This window comes from Chroicocephalus ridibundus, chromosome 2, assembly GCF_963924245.1.
Source record: "Chroicocephalus ridibundus chromosome 2, bChrRid1.1, whole genome shotgun sequence".
NCBI lineage: Eukaryota > Metazoa > Chordata > Aves > Charadriiformes > Laridae > Chroicocephalus > Chroicocephalus ridibundus.
This window is the reverse complement of record NC_086285.1, coordinates 167,138,695-167,159,315: the sequence shown is the minus strand read 5'-3', so window position 1 is coordinate 167,159,315 and position 20,621 is coordinate 167,138,695. Positions and strand designations below refer to the sequence as shown.

Sequence of the window (20,621 nt, the reverse complement as noted above, 5' to 3'; positions counted from 1 at the left end):
AGGTGAGGTTGAGAATGGCTTTCCAGGCACACAGACATCAGCTTCCCCCTGGTCCCATTGACTCGATGATCTCAAAGGTCCTTTCCAACCATGAAACTATACCCCAGCACCGCTGCCCTGTACCAATAATGCTGCTTGATCTGTGTTAAATATTGTCCCCCTCACATCATATATTGGGAAGAGGGCATCAAAGCTTGGGTTAGAGATACCTGCAGTAAAACACAGAAAAGGGAATTCCTCGTGCCCTGGAACATTCATCATGAGGCGAGGTATTTTTGTGGGTGTCAAGAAGCTACAAAGCTAAAGAAAAAGATGTGCTTGTGGGGGAAGTTTGGCCCTGGGTTACGGCTCTTCCAGAGTAGAGAGCCAAGGTGGCAGTTTGCAGATCCAGGAGAGGTGTTTCCCAGCACCCAGGTGCGATGCAAACCACATGTGGGGCGCGGGCAGGGGTACTTTTAAAAAGCAGACATCGCTAGAGTTTACACCTCTTTTATTAGAAATAAGACACATTCATTTTGTGCTCTGAAAACTGTACAGAAAAAAAATAAAAATTGGTGAACACAGAGAGGAGGGTGGGGAAGGCAGGGCACAGGGCAGGGCGTGGGAAAACAGAATTAACCGTAGGAGCTGAGCAGAGAAAGTCGAATATCAACAGTTATTAAACAAACATTTATCTCTGTAATTACATAACACCGTTAATGTCCTGCAAGTCAGCTGGAGTGAATGGGTGAATGGGGAAGGTTGGAGAGAAGAGGGCAGGCTTAATTGGGCAGGGGAGGTGGGGGGGAAAAAAAAGAGAAAAGAATTAAAATACAGTAGAAAGATATCTGTATGCTAAAATTCATAATGTGTAATTATAATAATTACAATATCATACAACCCGGCATCTGAGGGAGGCCTTTGTGCTTTCCTGTTTCATAGAATAATCTAAAATTGAACAATAATATCACAGTTTTTATAAGTAATCAGTTTCCCTATTTTTTAACTATTTGGATTTTTTTTAAAGTTTTTCTTTCCATCCTTCATATTATACAGTTAATGGCAAGGTAAATGCCACTGTTCTTCAAGATCAGTTACCCGGGTGGCCCAAAGGAAAGTTGAAGCAGGGATGTTTTTATGTCAAGCAACATCTCTCAGTGGAGGAAACACAACTGGGGTCAGTGATTGTTTTGCATCTTGTATCCGTTAATAGCTTTTTCCTAAAAATGTTGTTTGGGTTTTGCTTTTTGTTAAAAAAAAACAACCAAACACACAGTAATAACTCAGACCCTAATCAAGCTCTACTGCCGTCTGACACAGTCTGGCCACTCACAACCAGAGGTTTGTCGCCACACATCTCCAAAGCTGAGAGAATCGTTCCAAACATCAGACAGACAGTGTTGGTAATGAGGAACAAAAAAAGAAATTTGTGTGTAATGTCAGTGGTATATTTTGTAATGATAAAAATATTGCACAACACTTTTTGGGGTGAAATGGAGATACCTTAGTTTTTTTAAATAGCCTTGAGAAATGTTTAATGAAAAAAACAATCTTTTTTTCTTTTTTCATGGTGAAATAAAAAGACAATATCTTATGATGAGGAATGTCCTGCTCTCCTGACCAGCTCCACCTCTTCCTTCTGTAGGACCACCAACCTGCCTGCTGGCCCTGTGCAGCGGGGAGGCAGGAGAAGAGCCAGCGAGGGGAAAATAACCAAAGCCTAAACTGAATAAAACAAAGCAAAATATTGCAAGTGAGCGATGAAGGGGCCGTGTGTTCCCACCATCCCAAACTTTCCACGGAGCAACTTGCCTTCCACCTTCAGCAGGTGGCATCCTCACCCCATGCCTGTGCAGTCCTACAATACAGAAAGGCATTCGAAATGACAAGAGCCAAAGAAAAGAAAGGTCTCGGGTTTCAAGTTCTCTTTTTATTGAAGAAAAGAAAAGAAGAAGGAAAAAAATAGATTATTTTGTTTGTTTGTTTCCAAGTGGACGTTATTCGTGTTGTCAGTTTGTCTCAATGTCCTAAGGCAACATCTCTGTATACCAAATATCTCCAGGTACATCGGCAGATCTGTCTTTCCCTCTTTCTCTCTCTGCCTTCCAGGGAGGGGCAGCTTGGAATAAATTTGAGTCCAAAAGCAAGGAAAAATAACAGAAAAAAAAAAAAAGGATGAGGCCAAGAGGACCTTTACAAGGCCCCTGCTGAGTTTATCTATTTAACAGTCAATGAAACGACCTACATTCTTCTTGTTGGTCTGTTTTTCTAACACCTTCAACCCTCTCCCTGGAGATGGGGCGAGCAGGTTTTTGGAGGTGGTCCTTTGCTCCTGTGCCTGTCCCACTCCTTAGGGCACACAGGAGCTCCACTGCGGAGGGATGAGAGGAGGAAGCCCCACCTTACCTCTCCACCTAAGCCATGGATGATGCGACCACTTCCGCTTCTGGGCCCCGTGGGGACCCACTGCAGGGATGCCACAATGCCAGGTCACAATGTGGCATATAGGAGTGGGAATGTCTTCTTGGCCACCACTTGGTGCATCCTGTCTCCTTCCTTCTTGGATGAGCTGGTGAGGGAGACATGGGGGGCGAGGATCGGCAAGGAATGCCACAGACCCTCAAGGCTAGGTCTCCCCCGGGGTTCTACGGTCAGACTGCATCCCAGCAATGCTCCCGCAGGTGTCCCGTCTTGTGGTCCCCAAGCAACCCTGATCTTCTTGGCCATTCGTGGTGGCTTCTGGGTGACCTTCCACACCTCCCTGTGGCAGAGCAGGAAGGCTCGCAGTGTGCAGCAGCAGCCCGAAAGCATCTCGACAGGGCTTGTCCCCTGCAGTCCCTCCCCACCTTCTGCCTCCTCCTCCTCACTCTCTTCCAGGTTCACTTCTTCTCCAGTCCTACCTGGGAAAGCTCATGTTGTCCTGAACCTACAGCTACTATACTCTATAAAGTAATATTCCCCCTCTCTGCTGAGAACAATACAAAAGTTACTCCGTCTTACCAAAGGTTTCAAAAGAAACCAAACACTTTTCTCGCTCGGTTCCGATTTAATTTAATCATTTCTTTAAAACGTGGTTTTGTTTTGTTTGTTTTGTTTGTTTTCTGGAAAAAAAAAGTCCCTTTCTTCCCTTTCCACTCAGACCTCTGTCTGAAGGTCAATAATGTCTTGTCCCACCAGGGGAATGGTGGCCCCTGTTTTCTCCCACTCTACAGTTTTTAGTTCTAGGGGAGACTGTGCCACAGGTTCGATGTCCTTTTTAACCCATGATGGTGGGGACTGGACTTTCCTGATTCCTTCCCAGGGTCTCTTGTTTGGTGTCTGCTGTTTTTCTTGCTGCAAGAGGAGGAAAGTGTAAGAAAGGAGAGAAAGAGAAAGAAAGAGAGGTTAGTATCCCTGCAACAAACACCATTTTTTCACCTTCTTTTATACCAAAAGCCAATTTTTCTGTAAAACTCCTGATCCAAAATTAAGCAGGGTTTCAATGAAAATTGCATTTGATGTGTAAACTGTCTATTTTCAGGAAGAAAACACAAATTATTTTTTTTTCCCACTGCTATCTCTATCACCTAGCGCTTAGATATTTCAGCTTTCAGTGGAGGTTTTTACCACTTGCATTTTCACTGAAAAACTGAACATGATTTTGAGAATTTAAGATCTTTTTCTCCTTCTGCAGAAAATCCCCACAGAAAAATCCAGATTTCAATGAGGTCTTTCTGAACATACATCAACAGCATTTTATATCGATGTGAATACATTCCTTATGTAGCACAGCTATTTATAGGCTATTTAATTGCAGCAAAACATGCTAACTATTTTGCCAGTGAACCCATGCTGTTTGATAGGCTGGATCATCAGCTCTGAAACTGAAAGCATTTCCATCAACTCCGTACCAAGCCTTCAAGGCTTTATCGACTGCCATTAGCCCAGTATCCTGCCAGCATCCCACCACGGGTATCAATCCAGAGAATATCTTTCAATGTTTCTGCTGATACGCACCAAGTTAAGACTCTGGGGAGACACGAGGCTCTGTAAAATGGGTGTATTCTTCAGTGCGTATATGAAGGGGAGTCTATGGAAAGATTTTAAATGAGTTGTTCCACTAAGCTTCTCCCCCTCACGAAGAGCGATGCTTTTCACATTTAATTATCCCCACAAAACACTCCAGCACTGGGCGAGAAAAGGCTTCCTTGCATGTGACAGGAGAACAGAGCCCTTTCGAGCCACCTGCCAAAAGCAAAGTGGCAGCTGGCAGAAAGGGTGGGAGGAAAGGCAGCTGCATGGAGGATGACATGGAAAGAAGTCTGGGGAGAAGGTGAGGAGACAGTCATGCAGGTGACATGCAGCCCAGGATGTGTCACAGCTCGATGCTGCCACCAAAATGTATTTGGTGAATACATTGGAGGGGAGATGAAGCCACACATAGACTGTGGTGTCATGACTGTAGTCCAGGATGCTGCACAGATTGCTGTATCTCCATAGGAAACCTAAATACCCATCTGCAACATGCTAATCCACCTGCCTCAGCTTCTGATTTTGTCCTTTCCTAAGAGACTTTTGTAAATCTGTTGTTTATCCCAGCTCCATACTGCAACACCAACAGGAAAGGTGCTGTAGAATTATCCCTACAGGGACAGCTTTAATCACACCACCCAAGACATGGCTTTTGCTTTTCCAAACTTTCACCCTTAATATAAAAATAAGATGTGTTTGAAGTACTCCTTCAAACCGGGAGGATTTGGGTGAGGTCATTTGGTGGCTAGAGAGTGGCAAATGTACAAACCAGGTCTTCTCAATGTGAAGTGAAAACACTCTGAAATTATCTTTATTTTAATTCAAAGGGAGAAAGATAACTTTTTAAAAGTCCTTTGAAAGAGAATTGTTTCTCAAAAAATAAAGTTTTGGAAAAATACTGTTCAGAAGAATGTGAAATGCTTCAGTTATGGAAACCTGCAGCTGAGGTTTTCATTAAACTCTATGACACAGAGCTTTTCTTATGCTTTTGGTCTTATTCTTATTTTATTCCATGATGTAACACAACGGTGATTAATACTAATATGACAGAAAAGGTGATACAATTGTTGACTTATTCCATTATCTATCTTGGAACTTATTTAAGAGCCACCGCAACTAAAAACTGAAACCTTTTTATCTCAGTATGTGTCTTAATGAGACAAGTTTGAGACTTCCTGAAGTGAAACTTCTACCTGTGGTGTTTTTGCAGACCATTAGTCTGCCATGAAAGGCACAGAAAGAAGGCACACATAAAGACAAAAGCACATATAGAGCAAAAATGGAATGAAACTCAGAGTTTCCCAAAAGGTGAAGAAAAAAACCTTGTCCAGAACAGCTCTTTTCAATAAAAAACAATTTTTCTCCCACAATTGTTGTAATGCCACAAGTTTTCCATTACTAATGTCCACAGCTGTATTATTTAACAGAGATGAGCACAAATGATCATACACATGAAGTTCATAAATAATTCCATCTTTTCCCTCAAGTGAAAGTCCTTCTTTGATGGTATTATTTATGGCCACTTTCAGAATCAGGTTCTTCTATTCCCAACCAATCTCTGGTTTAACAGTCCCTCTGGCTACCACACTCCTGACCTTCAGCCTCTCCTTCATGCTGTGAGGATGCATCCAGATCTGATCATGTACACTGAACGTGATCAGCAAACTTCACAGCTGCTCTTGTCATGGGCTGCTTTTGAGCTAACTGAGTGAGAGCAGCTGCAAATCCATGTAGAGAACAGAAACTGGGGGAAAAAACCCAAACAAACCAAACAATTATGAGTTCACATCTACAGCAATGGACCCTGGTCAGACCTATTACCAGGGAACAAGGCCTAACGGTTACAAGAAGTATTCAATGGCAATAAAACCAGACATTAAACACTGTGAATTATTAAGAATCATAGAATAATAGAATGTGTTGGGTTGCAACAGACCTTTAAAGGTCATCCAGTCCAACCCCCCTGCAGTAAACAGGGACATCTTTAACTAGACCAGATTGCTTAGAGCCTCATCAAGCCTGGCCTTGAATATCTCCAGGGATGAGGCATCCACCAACTCTCTGGGCGACCTGTTCCTGTGTCTTACCACCTTGACTGTAAAGAACTTCTTCCTAATGTCTCATCTAAACCTACTCTGCTCTACTTTAAAACCATTGTCCCTCATTCTATTGCTACATGCCCTTCCAAACAGCTGCTCCCCAGCTTTCCTGTAGGCCCCCTTCAGGTACTGGAAGGGGCTATAAGGTCTCCCTGGAGCCTTCTCTTCTCCAGGCTGAACAACCCCAACTCTCTCACCCTGTCCTAATAGGAGAGGTGCTCCAGCCCTCTGATCATCTTTATGGCCCTCCTCTGGACCTCCAACAGGTCCAAGAATGGATAAATTAAGAAAGGAAGAGAGAATGAAAACGAAAACATCACTATGCCAGTGCATAACTCCACTCTGCCCATGCATCTTCAATATGACGTGCATTCCGTGGGCTTCCTGGTAGAAGGATATAGAGGCAGTGATAAAGGTGGCCAGTTTACAGCCAGGAACAAATTTATGAAGCAAGTTCTACAGGAGGAAGATTATACAGAGTAAGATTTTCAGCCTTGAAAAGAGGTCATGGAGGGATGTGACAGAGGTCTATGAAACTCTTAGTGGCTTGTTGACAATAGGAATGGACTACTGATGGTAGGGATCGTCTCTTCCAACGTAAGAACTACAGAGAGTAACGAGACACCAAGCAGGGCCTAGCCCAGGGTGAACTCCAGGAGCTGGTCATGCACACAGCGCCTGGCCAAACTGCAGATGCTGGTTTTGGCTGGGATAGAGTTAATTTTTTTCCATAGTAGCTAATATGGGGCTGTGTTTTGGATTTGTTCTGGAAACAGTGTTGATAATATAGGAATGTTTTAGTTATTGCTGAGCAGTGCTTACACAAGGTCAAGGCCTTTTCTGCTTTTCACACCACCCTGCCAGTGAGTAGGGTGAGGGTACACAAGAAATTGTGAGGGGAAACAGCTGAGACAGCTGACCCCAACTGACCAAAGGGATATTCCATACCATATGACATCTTGCTCAGCAACAAAAATGGGAGAAGAAGGAAGGGAAGGATGTTCAGAGTTATGACCTTTGTCTTCCTTAGTAACCATTGCAATCTTGAAGCATGATGGAGTCCTGCTTTCCTGGAGATGGCTGAACGCCTGCCTGCCCATGGGAAGCAGTGAATGAATTTCTTGTTTTGCTTTGCTTTTGTTCACAGCTTTTGCTTTACCTATTAAACTGTCTTTATCTCAATCCATGAGTTTTCTCACTTTTACTCTTCTGATTCTCTTCCCCATCCCAACCAGGGAAAGAGAGTGAGCAGCTGCGTGGGGATTAGTTGCCAGCTGGGGTTAAACCACGACACCACCTTTCCACAGCTCTCAGTTGATGCTGAAGCTTTCAAAGTTATAAAATACATGTGGAAACAGTCACAATAGCAACATTCATTCAGTACTATGAAGTAAAGTGACACCATTCTCTATCAGGAGGCCTCTGAGCACAAATTACTGGAGTCTCGGGGATCTTTTTGAAGATGCACTGCCACATGCTTGCCCTGCTCTTTTATTTTTCCAAACTGCTTTTTCCTCTGCCATGGAGAGAAGGAAGGGCCAGACTAGCCTTAGGTCTGATGCACATACGGTTGTTTCTATCATCTGGCTTATCAGAGTGATGTGTTATCTAGCTATGACTGTGGAGGGCTTAGTGGCTCCAAAGATGTCTATTCATAGCTAGAAGATGAAAAGGAGCCTCAGGAGACCAGCAAATGGAGATGGGGGGCTTGCTTTTAGTTTCCTACTTCTTAGAAAAGAATTAGACTTCTCTAGTGAGGAGGGGAGGTGCTATCTCAGGAGTCCACCATGGCATACCAGCAGTTCACAGAGCTACGTGCACGGCTGTGATGTTAGCATGGGTGCAGAAAGACTCGGTGTCCGGTTGGATCTCTAAGAAGGTTAAACACAATCATCCAGGCTGAGCTCTGGCAAGGATGCTGGGAGACAAAAGAAAATCTTCTCCTCTTGGCAAGAGGCACCCTGGGAATTGGTAGCAGGCTCCTGGGAACAGCATCCTTTTTCTTTCCCTCCATATGGAAAAGGTTTTTATTGGGTCTTGGCCACTTGAACAGCGTATAGAAACAGCCACTGGGCTCATGCTTCAGCTCTGGCACTTTCCTCCAGCCCTACTGTGGGGTCTTAGCAATCCTTGCAGACAGGAGGGAAAACCAAGCTATACACAGAAAAGAAGAAAAAAACTGGAGAGAGGGTTGTGTAATCCGGCTGTAAAAGGCAGCGTTGCTGGCCCAGGGCCTGGTGCCTTGGAGACAGCCAGGAACGGCCCGAGACAGAAGCTGAAAGCAGAGGAGACTGCTCTGCCAGTAACTCACAGAGACAGAACTATTACTCTGGGCTGACACAGCCCATGAGCGTCTGGCTGTCAAGGAGGGGAGAAATGTTTATTGGTTCCTGCCTGGTGCCAGGATGGCAGAGCAGACTCCCCTGTCAGAGGGGTGGGAAGGGAGGGAGTGCCCAGGTCCAATGCTGGAGTAAAACCTTCTGCATAGGACAAACTGGAGGTCTTCATCATCCTGGTTGCATCGTGAGTCACCTTCATTCACCCGTGGCTTTCATTTTGGTTGCATGTCTTTAAGGCACACGGAAAGGATTTGGGACAAAAGACATTTAAGACGTAGTGCCAACATAACCCTCCAAATCCCTAATAAAGACAGAGTCAGAGTGCATTGAGATAAACCACAGAGCACTCTCCTCCAAAAGTTAGGCTAGCAATGAGTCACCTGTGCTGGACTCACGGTGGCTATGGAAAGGTGATGGTGCTGAAGCAAGGCCACCTCTCTACCATGGGTTCATCTGCATGTTGGCTTTGTGCTGCCTTCAAGGGTCCAGGCTGTCTTCATTCAGAGTACCTGGATCCTGGAGTAACTCCATTGCTTCTGAGCAGCATCAGTGTCCTGCATAAATACAACATGGGACACTGCTGCTCTAAGAGCACCACTGGCTGCTCTAAGACAGCTTTCTTTTCACACTTCAGTCAAAAATCATTAAGTGTGCTGCATCTCCTTGTGTTTGTGTGTTGTGTGGGTTTTTCTTGGTTGGTTGGTTGTGTTTTGTTGTTTTTTTTTTTTGTTGTTGTGGTGTTTGTTTGTTTTTTTTTCTTTTTCATTTGGTTGTGTTTCTTGGGGGGGGTTCTTTGTTTGTTTGTTTGTTTATTCTTAATACACAATTTTTACAGTTACCCTGAATAACCTGAAGAGAAAATTTGTCCTTTCTACAGAGCATTCTGGGACAACTCCCCTAGAACCAGCTACTCCCATGCTGTTTTCATTGCCTCTAGTGTCATCTTGAAGGATATTTCATGACCCAAATGGTCTCTCCCCATGACATTGATGATTCTAGGACTAGAATGAAGTTATTCAGAGCGTATAGCAGGGAATCTGAAAGATAAATGTGGCTCATGCCGTCTAATCTATCTTTGGATCAATGTCGATGAAAAGTGATTAGAAAAAGGGAAAGCTGTCCTGTATTTTTTTACAGAATGATAAATTTTCCTTTCTTTGTTTGAGAAAAGTAGTTGCAGTTCTTTCATTTTACTCTACTGAGATACTAAGATGATATGTTGTTTTGGTTTTTGTTTTTGTTTTTGTTTCATTTAAGAGAAAAGCAAAATAAAAGGAAGTGGCTGACTTTGTTCAGAATTTCTTTTTTTCTTTTTTTCTTTTAAAGAAGAAATAATTTGTTGTTTAAACCTACATTGATGAAAATCAGTTAGGAAACTTGAAATATGCAGCATTTTCTGGGCTATAAAAATCTGTCTTTTGCTTCTGTATTCTTAAATTCAGATGGTCTAACCTGTAGGGGTTGCTGTGAGCCCAAGTCTGGTGAGGCCATGCACAGCTGAAGATGAACAGGCACTGAATCAAGTTCTTTCACCGACCCTCAGGAGCTCTTTCCATAGACTCATAAAATGTCCCTTGCCTGAAGATTGTAGAGAAAACCCATGGTCCACCAGCATGAGGAACAGGCTATTTCCCAAGCTGTTAATCCGATCCATCCGATTAACATAACATCCTTTTTTTTTGGACAATGCTTATGGTCTACTGAAGAGCACTCCACTTGGTGGACATGGAGGACTGGGCGTTCTCCAAAATGCTGAAATCATTCATGGCTGCTCCATGCCTCACAGGGACACCTAGGGACTCCAGGAGGGGACCAAGAGCACGCAAAGCACAGTTCTTTATAAACTCCTTTTTTCAACCAGTCTAAACAACCAGGAGCTTCAATCTACTGGTGGCCACTGCATGGTTTTGGAGCAGTTGTTAGCTGGATAGCTTCAAAGCACATGGAAGGAACTGACTGGTGCTACACCAGTAGCAGACCAGTCGTACACTGTTTCTCTGAGAAATACAGAGTAACTGATGCCTAGTACTTGGGAAACAAGGTATCAGATGATCCACAGAAGGAGGTGAAGTTCTGATTGATGGTGTATTTGGACAGCCAGTAGCTGACAGACGGTTTATAGATGAATAAATTAAGGTTTGACATCATTTTCATAACAGAATTTATTGTAGTTATTATCATACTTTATGTAGCATTTCTCCCTATAAAAGTTACCCTAATTGGTCTTTTAAAGTTTGCCAGTTACCAAAGCCTTTAAGAAGTTCAGAGAAGATTAAACATGTGGCACTGAGGAAACACCCTATCTGCAAGTGGAGCTTCCCTTGCAGAGGGACACAAAGTCAACAGAAGGAGGAGCACAGCCTCCCAATTCTCTAATTCCTCAGTGAGGAATAAGCCTGAGTTTGACACAACCAGCAGCACCTGAGCTCCTCCACCCCCAGCCTCAGCCGATGCAAAGAGGTTCGCACGGACAGGAGTCAAATTTTCCCACCTGGGAGCAGGGCTGCCCAGCTCACCATCCAGTTAGTGAAAGTGAAGCAAGCAAGGGAATTAATTCTTTCATGCAGCAGAGCATGCCAGGGAGTCATACAGCCCCAGCTAGGAACGAGCTGCAATATTGATCAATATTCCTTTTTCCTCACTACTCTGTTAGATGCCAAAACAAGTCATGGTGGGTTGGGCAATCTTCTAGGTGTCTGAAGAAGAAAGCCAAGAAAAATCTTGACCTGAGAAGGGAAAGCAAGTAATCAAGCCTGAAACGCTGTCTAGCAGGAAATAGGAAAAAGTCATGGAAAAAAAATTTCTATCTTTTCCCACTGGGTTTTGGAGGAAGTGCTCATCCAGGACCAAGACAGAGATGGGACTGGATTTGAAAGCTGAGTTACGGCCTCAGTCCAGATCCTGTATGTGAGCTACAGGACAGGGCTCCAGCGAAAGCAAAAGCCATTCGAGCTGCAGAGCAGAACATAACAAGTAGCTAATAAGGAAGAATAAGCAAATCAGAGAAACTTGCAGAGCCCCGTTCAGCATGGCTTTCGCTGACCTCGGCACAAGAGCTGCTGTTTAAAATGAATGCAAAGTCAGATGCTGGCAAGGAGAGAGGAATATGTATGTGATTCGAACTTCCCTAATAGAGCTGGATCAAAGGACTCCTGCAGAGGGGGAAGGAGCGTCACTTCTATTGCTTTCAAAGCTGGCACTAAGCAGAGAAGAAACAAAGCCTCTGCTTCCTTTAAAGGCTGCAAAGCCTCCACTTTCATACCATGCTGTTGCAGAGCAAGTTAACACCTCCTGATGTCCAACCCAAGCGCTGGAATTTCTTTAGCAATTAACTCGCGGGGAGGAGCAGTGTTGGAGATGCTTTACCCTGACAGTAGAGATCTGTGCAGGAAAATATCTCCCATGTGGTACAGTAGCTTGTAGCCACTGCCCTCTTTAATGTGGAGAGCTCTCAGCTGCAGGAATTTAGACTTTGGGAAGTGTGTGTATTTACAAGGAAGAAGGGAAAAAAATTGCATGTTGGATCCTACAGTCTGCCAGGCAAAGGGCAGTCTTTTAAAAGAAGAAACAAACTTACAGAAAGGTTTCCAACAATGGCTTTTTTTTTTTATTATTTTTTTTTTATTGGTAGCAATCATGTAGCTAAAGGACAATTCAAAGTGATGGGAGTGATTAGGAAGGAAGAACTCTGCTGTCTGAGTCAGTACCAACCTAACGTTTCAATATGCATCTCTCTGGGCAGCAAAGTGTCCCTTAAAGCTGCTATGAAGAGATAGCCACAACCCCGGTGGAAGACACTTACTACTCATTATAACCTTAAAAATGAAGGCTTGGTGGATCCCAGATACCAAGAGGTATGCGTGGTGTGGATGGCTGAGTTTTTTTAGATTCAAATCCTGCTGTGGTTTTCTCCAAGCCTTAGGTTCCTTTCATGCTTCCTGGCTGCATATAAGCTGTGTAGGGGATAAATATTCAGACCTCTCTGATGCTTCAACAAACACAGCTCGTTCAGTTTTATTCTCAGGGTCTACACCACCTTCCAGTTTGGTCTAGGGTAAAATGGAAGGGCAACAGCATGCAACCTCCACACATAGGCTGGCTGCAAGGCATTTGGGAAGAGGATGAGCAAAGTAAACCCATCTCTTCCTGAGATCTCTTTTCAGATTCGGAATCCCTTCAGGTGGACAGAGAGAATCTGTCCCAAATTGCAGCATAACAGGAACAAAGGAGTCTTGCCTACAACCCTGTAACTTCCTTTTGAGTAAGGACTGATTTTTCAAAAATCATCTCCATTTCCTTACCTCATCTGAGCCTGAAGACTGCAAGAGAGAGAAAAATTACCATAACTCACAGTAAGGTCATACAGAGATCTATGTATGCATTAAAAATCTGACTTTTCAACTTCCAGTCATCAGATCTTGTATATCAGACTGCTAATATCCTAATTCCCTAGCACTGAAAAGATAGTTTTAGATAATAGTGTCTACAACCCTGACTAGTTCATAAAGCCACAAATGAGTGAGACCCCTTTACTCTGCTGCAGCAGTGAGGTGGCCTAGGTTTAAATGCAGGTGGATGTGTCCTCCTAGATGCTTTAGACATAAACCCTGCTGGAGAATGTGATTTTAATAAGGAATATCTGAGAGTGCTTCCAATGGGAGCATTTTTATAGTTGAGAGATATATAAGATACATGACACATGGCATAGATTTCATGTAATAAACTGAAAAAAGAGACGAAAAATCCAACTTTGTTGCTTAAGGAAGGAAAATTCTGTATTGTTGGACTCTGAGGCTCAAGTTACTCTAGCATTAGCAGTGTGCTTTGGTTTGTAGCAAAATAACTACAGGAAACACTGGTGCCACAGTAGTTCCTGGGAATGCATTAAATATGGTCAAGATTCAGACATGGTTGGCATTTCAGGCAGTATTCTGGTTCTCCTAATTGCCTACTTCTGACATACCATCCTGGCAACATTGCTCATTAGTAAGTTGATGACAGGCCAGCTGATGATTGCACTGGGGACACCTTAACCTCAGTGGGATGCGGATTAGTCTCCAAACCTTTGCTGTAGCAGTTCTGACTTGAACGGTGACATGAGACACCCAGCAGCAGTGTTGCACAGTGCTTTGCATCACATGTATGCTTCTACCCTGTGCCCTCCAGCGCAAGGGAGAAGAGAGGTCCCAGGGAAGGACTCCTTGGCTTCTGGGTGAGGGGAAAGCAGAATTCAACCCCTAACCTGTCTCCATGTCTGCAGGATGAGAGACAAGCCCAGAGGTGTTTGTCAAGGCTGCCTTTGATAGGGGTTGGTTTTTTCTCACATCAGCAATGCCTTTCAGGAATGCACCTTGTAAAGGAGGAAAGCTGAACAGCTCAAATGTGCCGGAGTCCCAGATTATGTTTCCACTTCTACCAGTAACTACTCTGGGACAGTGTGCAAAGAGCAGTCTTCTTTGTCTTTCAAGTGTACACTGCAGTAATACTTATCCAAAGTTTAAATGTGTCAGGATATTTAGAGAGGAGCAGTAGGCTATCTAGAGAGGAGCAATATATGTGCTGGTTCAAACCTTCAGATCTTTGCTGAAGACCCCTTAAAAGTCATGTTTTACCACTGAAGCTGGCGAATTTCTCAACAATAAACACATGCGATGATTGAATTTTTAATCCCTCTTCCTAAAGAGAGAGGAGATCTCTTCCTTCCTCATATTCTTCTGTTGGGGCTTCCTTCAAATCTGACAATGTTGTAGTTCATCTGTGAGAAACTACTTATTCAGAGTGATGAGATAATCAGTTTTGGCCAGTGCACTGCAGTACAGGGAGGAGTAACATTTACAGCAAAATCAAACCCAAAACCAATCCCTAAAAAGGGCCAGCACTATTCCTAGGAATTTCCAAAGGAGGTCTGTCCTATGCAGACATTTAGATCAGGTCTCAGCAGCACCCTTTTGATCTTGGAGTTGAAGGAGGAGAGAGGAAGTGCATAAAGATTAGGAAAAGTGTCGTATCTTGGAAAGGACTAAGGAAAATGGAACATGCTGCCAGGAGAGTCTGAGAAACTACCATGGCTGGAGAGGGACTTGGTAGCTTGACTTTGCGGTTGCTTATTTGAAATGGAAGTCAAAGATACAGTAACACAGGCAGATGGACTAGACCCTTCTAGTCTAGCAGAAGGACATCCCTTCTGTTACATGATTCTAGGTGTGAAAGGGTCCAAGGGTACTCCAGGATCCTTATGACCTTGTTCATGCCCACAAGGCAAGGAGTTTCCTACCGGTGAAGGAATGTGTTTGGATTCATGCCTTATGGAAGGTTTTGGGACAGGTCTACAATGCTCTTCAATGCAAAATGAAAGCCAGACTTACGCTAACGTTAGTTTTATCACTTCCACCAGAAGAAATACTCCATCGTTTTATAACCTAAACATATATAAAAGAGAAAAAAGTGCTTTTGTTGTTACTTTAATCCCTGGCATCTGCAGTTTGCTTTCTCAGGGTAAGCTGAAGATGGGCCATGATTTACAGTGGGGTGTCCAGCAGCAAATGGCAGCAAAAGGGGTGAAGAAGGCTATTTATTTTTTTCTTTGTACTGCTTTGGATGTTTTTAAACCAATACCCACTACTGACTTGCCAATAGTGATCTTCTCAAGCTCACTCTCTCAGGCTACATCCAAGGAAAAAAATCACAACTTGAAAAAGATTCAGTCAATATGCAAAGGCCACCTTCACAGCTTCTTTCCAGCAGTTCAAAGCTCTTTGATGCTGAGACTGGCAACTTTAATTCTAGATAGATGCATCTCTGAAATGCTCAAAACACCTCAATCTATAAAACCCTCCTGCAAACATATCACAGATTAGCTTTTACATGGTATTTAGGCATTTCTGATTTTACAGCTGTGTCATACCTAAATAATACGAAAAAAAGCAGAGAGATGAAACTCAGGGAAATGCATTGGGATTCTGGGCCAACACGGACTTCTTTGATCTGAACCTGCCTGCTAGATTCACTATGCTTCTCATTCTGCAACACCGGACAGCCTATAATGACACCTTGACACAAACAGTAAAAGCAGGATTCGCTGGGACCACACCTCTGGAGCTCAGCACAGCACTGCTGTGAGATCTGAAAGCAGACCAAAGGCTCTGCAGTGCTGTGCTTCCACAAAGAACTAAACTAAACCCCTTGTTCAATCACCCTCTGAGCTCTGGTCTTGCCCCTAAGGGAGTCCCATCAAAATAAGACCCTCTAGTGTCTCCTTGGCCATGCTGCAGGTGACTGTGCGTCCTGCACCTGACTTTGCTTGTAAATGGCCGAGAGTGTTATAAATAGCTCACCTTGCTCCTCTCCTGAGTGTAGGCACAAAACAAATTTCATTTCTTACTGGCAACCTGACCTTGCTGCTTGTTCTTCCCTTCTGCTGGAGTAGATACTCTTCCTTGCAACCTTTAGGCTCTTGCCCAGCAGGCCTAAGGGGCTGAGACATGGAGGAGGTGCCATGAGCCTGCCCTCCCTTATTTTCATATTTGCATTATCCACATCACTTACTACAGACACCTGATATCTGTTTCTAGTACCAAATCTCTGCCCTACTGAAAGACTGCAAGATCTTTCCCTCTCCCTGCCTCCCTCAAAGTCTCTTTTTGCCCTGGAATTTTGCTCCTGTCAAGGAAAGTCAAGTATATGCTGATCAGCTGCCACGAATGCCCTTGTGCTACATTGAATTAGCCTGAAGTCCCCAAGAAATACTGCCACCATCACAGCTAAATCCCAATGATGGGGCTTCTTTAAATAGCTATGCTCATTACTGTCACCTTGGCTCCCAACTCTGCCACGGCAGCTGGGGTAGAACACTTCTGCTGCCCTCACCTTCTGTCCTCTCTTTTCCACCTAGATGTCCTCAAAACTGTTATGGTTTCCAGTTCCTAGCTATCAGTGGATAGATGGGGCACTTAGAGATGACCTGAACAGGGGTGCAAAGAACAGGCACGGACACAGGGAACAGAGACAAACAAGACAACACAGACTTAATTGACCACAAACAGACATGAAGACAGACATTCTCCTTCTGGGCTTCTGGCCACTCTGTAAACAAGCTAGTGCTACCTCTGTGACTCTCCATATCCTGTGTGGTGCACGTGTGCTTGTTCCAACATGCATGGTTAGAAAATCAAGGTAAGGCATTCAATGAGGGCTCCTAAACTTTCCTGCTTCTTCCTGTGCTCCTGCTGTCACTAGAGAGCTCTGGGAGATGATAGTTCTCCAAGTGTCTGACTAACCTTGCTGTCCGTTGTTGGAGACTCCTTTTCCTTCTCTGCGTGCTGGAGTTTTCTGTTCAGGTCTTGGAACATGTCCTGGTGACGTTTTCTTGTGTGCATGATTTTCTGAAGCAAACGCAAGAGCCACAGGTCAGCAAACCCTATTCAGCTGTAGAGAAGCAGCCCCCCCAAGTTACATACATTCTTAAAACCTGCCTTTGTCTCCCTGCAGGTGCAATCTGCTGTGCCTAAACTACCTTCAAAGTTCATTGAGCACTTTTTTAGTGCTTTTCAGGATGAGATGGTGGGAGAAAGTGGAAAAGACTAATTTTTGACGTTATGGCTACCCTAAACCTGCAAGTACTGACTGTTTATATTGCAGAATTTGTGCTTGACTAGCAATGTTCTACCAGCTTGAAGCTGGTAGAAGCTTTGGTTCTAGGAAGTTCGCTGAACTTCTTTAACTGACACTTGACCCCATATCCACTCTGTTCTGAGCATGCCTCCTTTGCAAATGTGTTCAGAGCTTACCCAAACATGTAGGTACAAGAAGTTCCATCAGAAACTATTCCACAATTTAGTTTTCTTTGTATTTTGGCCCTTCTGCATTTCACTTCTATCTTCTACTACCCAGAAGGAGAGGCAGGACCAACTTCTACAAAGACTTCCCTTTGCATGTAAGACCATATTGAATATGGGTTTCCTGTGCTCTGTCAAGTGCTATATAATTGGAGAAGGTGTCTCAAATAGTTCGCGACCCACTTGAAGTATCAGCTTGATGTACCCATCGTGCCTCAATTCCAGACCAAGCTCACAACCTGGAGCTCTGCAGTGATTCTAGCATTACAGAATCACAGAATGGTAAGACTTGGAAGGGACCTTTGGAGATCATCTAGTCCAACACCCTCATTAAAGGAAGTTCACCTAGAGCAAGTTGGACAGGAACACATCCGGGTGGGTTTTGAATATCTCCAGAGATGGAGATAGCATTAAGGCAACTCCTCATGGGCCCTTAACATGACTGTTTTGGAATAAGCTGGCAGCTTTGAAGGGTAAGGATAGCTCTGCTGGGAAGGATGCCATAATTGGACTCAGGATAGCTGCACTAGCTTTCAGTAGCCCCATGGACCCTCTGTGGAGACCTGATCTTTCAAAGCTTTCCACTCTGTGCCTCAGGTGTGAGGACAGACATTTCCCTACATGCAGTATAGACCTTTTCCACCCCAGCTTATTCTGTAAGGTTCATTAATAGGTGTGAAAGACCAGGGCTGATGATGGGTTGTGATGGTGGGGACATAATAGTTTCCTTTCTGTTAAGCAACAGATCTTGCATACAAAAGGCAAGGCATTTTAGGCCAACAGCCAAACGTACGTGTAGTTCCCAAACAGGAATGTAGTGTAGCCACTCCATCTCTCCATAAGCATTTTGCTCACAGAGAAGTGACAGCCTTGGGCAGGCCGACATAGGGTCTGGATTTACAAACGTTTACACAGAAGCTGCTGCTCCATAAATTAAGCATGTACCAATATAAGTCACCTATTTGTTTAGCTGCACAGGGTAAGCCTTACTAGGCAACCAGCACAACTCTTGTTAACCCGCTGTTTTTAAACCCTTGAAGAAGCTCTTTGGCAAAGGCAGCACTCCTGCAAAGGTGCCAGAAATAAAAGAAAGCAGCATTTATTTTTCTCATCCTACCCCTAGAAAAGTACATTCAGAAAGGGATGTACTCACCTCAAAATCTAGCTCTGCGTACCGGGATTTCCGCCTCTGGGTATAAAAAAAAAAAAAAAAAAAAAAAAAAAAAAAAAGAGATGGGTGAAGGTTAATAAGGGGTTGATGCTGGTGTGTCAGTATAAACTCTACCACACAGTAGATAAAACAAGGAGAGTCCTTCTCCTTTTCCCTTTTCCTTTTTCCTACACCTTTAACGTGTCTGGCTGGCTCTTCATGGTAGAAAGTGCCAGACATATAAAGACCAAAAACCACTGAGACTTGAGGAGAGCTAAGCATGGGCTAAGCATAGGAGTTTGGCCAATTCAAGCTACGTCCTAGCTATGTGCTTGCAGGTTGTTCACAGAATGGGAAGCAAAGAGGAAGCAATAGATCAGCCAACTGACCTACTGGAGTTTTTGAGCACCAGTCAGCTGATACTGACGTTTGGACAGCGATGGCCAAAAGGGTCAGATGCCCTAGGATAAACCTCAGCCTAAGATTTAGGTCTAGGTCTAGGGAGAACTGCTAATACACATAATGAGTTATCACAGGTGAGAAGGGGAGTGCTGCACTTACACAAAACCTCTGACATCTCTCTGACGCTAAGAGAATTGTAGAGCGTGCCTTAGGGACATTTTAAACCTGCGGTGTCTAGGATTTTCTCATCTGTTTCATGGCTAAAGTCATCAAAATGGGAAACAGAGGCAGAGGACAGAAGGAGAAAAGGTAATGCAAGCCATGTCTTTGACAAACTAACAATTTTATTGGACTTTGCATTGTCTGTAGGGCTAAAGACTGTTCATCCAGCAATGGGATATGTCTGTGGAAGCTGTGAGAGATCTTAACATTACATTAGAAAACAGTGTCACCTGCCAGTGATCCCTCATGATAACATAATACTGGCATTGCATGGTGGGATGCATTTGGCCTAAGGTGGTTCTCTTGAAGCAGCTGGTGTGGCCAGCATTGAGGGCAGGGCATCATTCTGGGCTGAGAACAAGACAGTAAATTCACATGCTCACCTCTAAGGAGCTCATGGAGAGGGTGGAGACGGTTTCACTCTTGGACACCACACCCGAGTTCCCTGAGTCACCTGTGTCACACAGGCTGTTGGGAATCTGTGACTCATTGGAGATATTTTGTGGAGCCAGCTGCTGCTGTTGTTGTATCATGGGGGAACCTTGCACCTCAGTGCATGTCATCGTTACAGGCTCCCGTGGAGGACTCTTGACAACAAAGCCTGGATCAGTAGCCATACTGAGGTGGATGAGCCGTGTCTGGGGCATCTGGTCAATATTGATGCTGTATTTGCTCTCATCTTTGGGTGGTTTGGCCCGTAAGGTAGACGTGTTGGTAGGCAGAATGACGTAGCTGGTGTCCAGCGTTTGCTCTTGTGCCCGGGAGAGTTCTGAGTCCAACTTCTTGAAGATGTCCCCATCACAGATGTAGATGGACTTAGGTGGCTGATTCTTGTCCTTCTTCAGAGTGAGGCTGTGATTGCTGAACTCATTCAGGTTGATGGCTCCCAGGTAGTGTGGTGAACCCTGAAGGTGCATCTTGGAGACATTGGCTGGAAGACTGTTAAAGTTTGAGGAACCCTTCTGGTGGTTGAGCTTCAATTTCTCTTCATCTGGCAGTGATGGACGCTTCAGTGTTCCTGTAATGGTTGAGGTCCTGCAGGTGGTGATGTCTTTATTCAGCACTAGGGAGACAGACAAGTATCCTTAGCACCTCACCTAGGTTTTTGTTAACACATCAATACACCTACCACAGTCACACCATGCTAGCATGTTCCCTTGGACCTCTCGGAAAGAAGCTATGGTGGCAGAATAGTGTTTTATATTGTTTTTTGCCTTTTTTTTTTTTTTTTTTTTTTTAATCCAGGATGCTGGAGGCAAAGCTAAAGCTAGGGAGAAAAAAACCTCTCATTTTGAGAGAATTCTCTGTGATGCAAATTTTCCAGCACAATTATGGCCAAAAATCCCAACTAAGCCAATACATATCATTATATTGATAAGAACATCTTGCATATATATTTAGTACATGTATTATATGTATATATATGAAATAAGTATATTACTAGCCTATGGAGGAGTAGATTTTTTTTAAAATAAAATGTTGCTTTCATACCAATAAATATTTTAATTCAGAAAGTGGCTGAAATGCAGCATTATCAATGATTTCAAATGTAAATTCTTCTTTTTTAAAAAAACAAAAACAAAAA

At 43.8% G+C, this 20,621-nt stretch overlaps 1 protein-coding gene across 14 annotated transcripts in view; it reads right to left on the bottom strand.

Moving 5' to 3' along the window:
• Positions 1-473: 473 nt before the first annotated feature.
• ADGRB1 (adhesion G protein-coupled receptor B1) overlaps positions 474-20,621 on the bottom strand; it is a 293,273-nt gene continuing 273,125 nt past the window's right edge. For all 14 annotated transcript variants that reach the window (XM_063327633.1, XM_063327630.1, XM_063327629.1 and 11 more), the window contains 4 exons: positions 19,420-20,099; positions 18,416-18,451; positions 16,705-16,809; positions 474-3,312 (listed from right to left, as the gene is read on the bottom strand). In XM_063327633.1, coding sequence (XP_063183703.1) covers positions 3,115-3,312; positions 16,705-16,809; positions 18,416-18,451; positions 19,420-20,099 — 1,019 coding nt within the window. In that variant the 3' untranslated portion in view covers positions 474-3,114. The remainder of the gene's footprint in view (positions 3,313-16,704; positions 16,810-18,415; positions 18,452-19,419; positions 20,100-20,621) is intronic.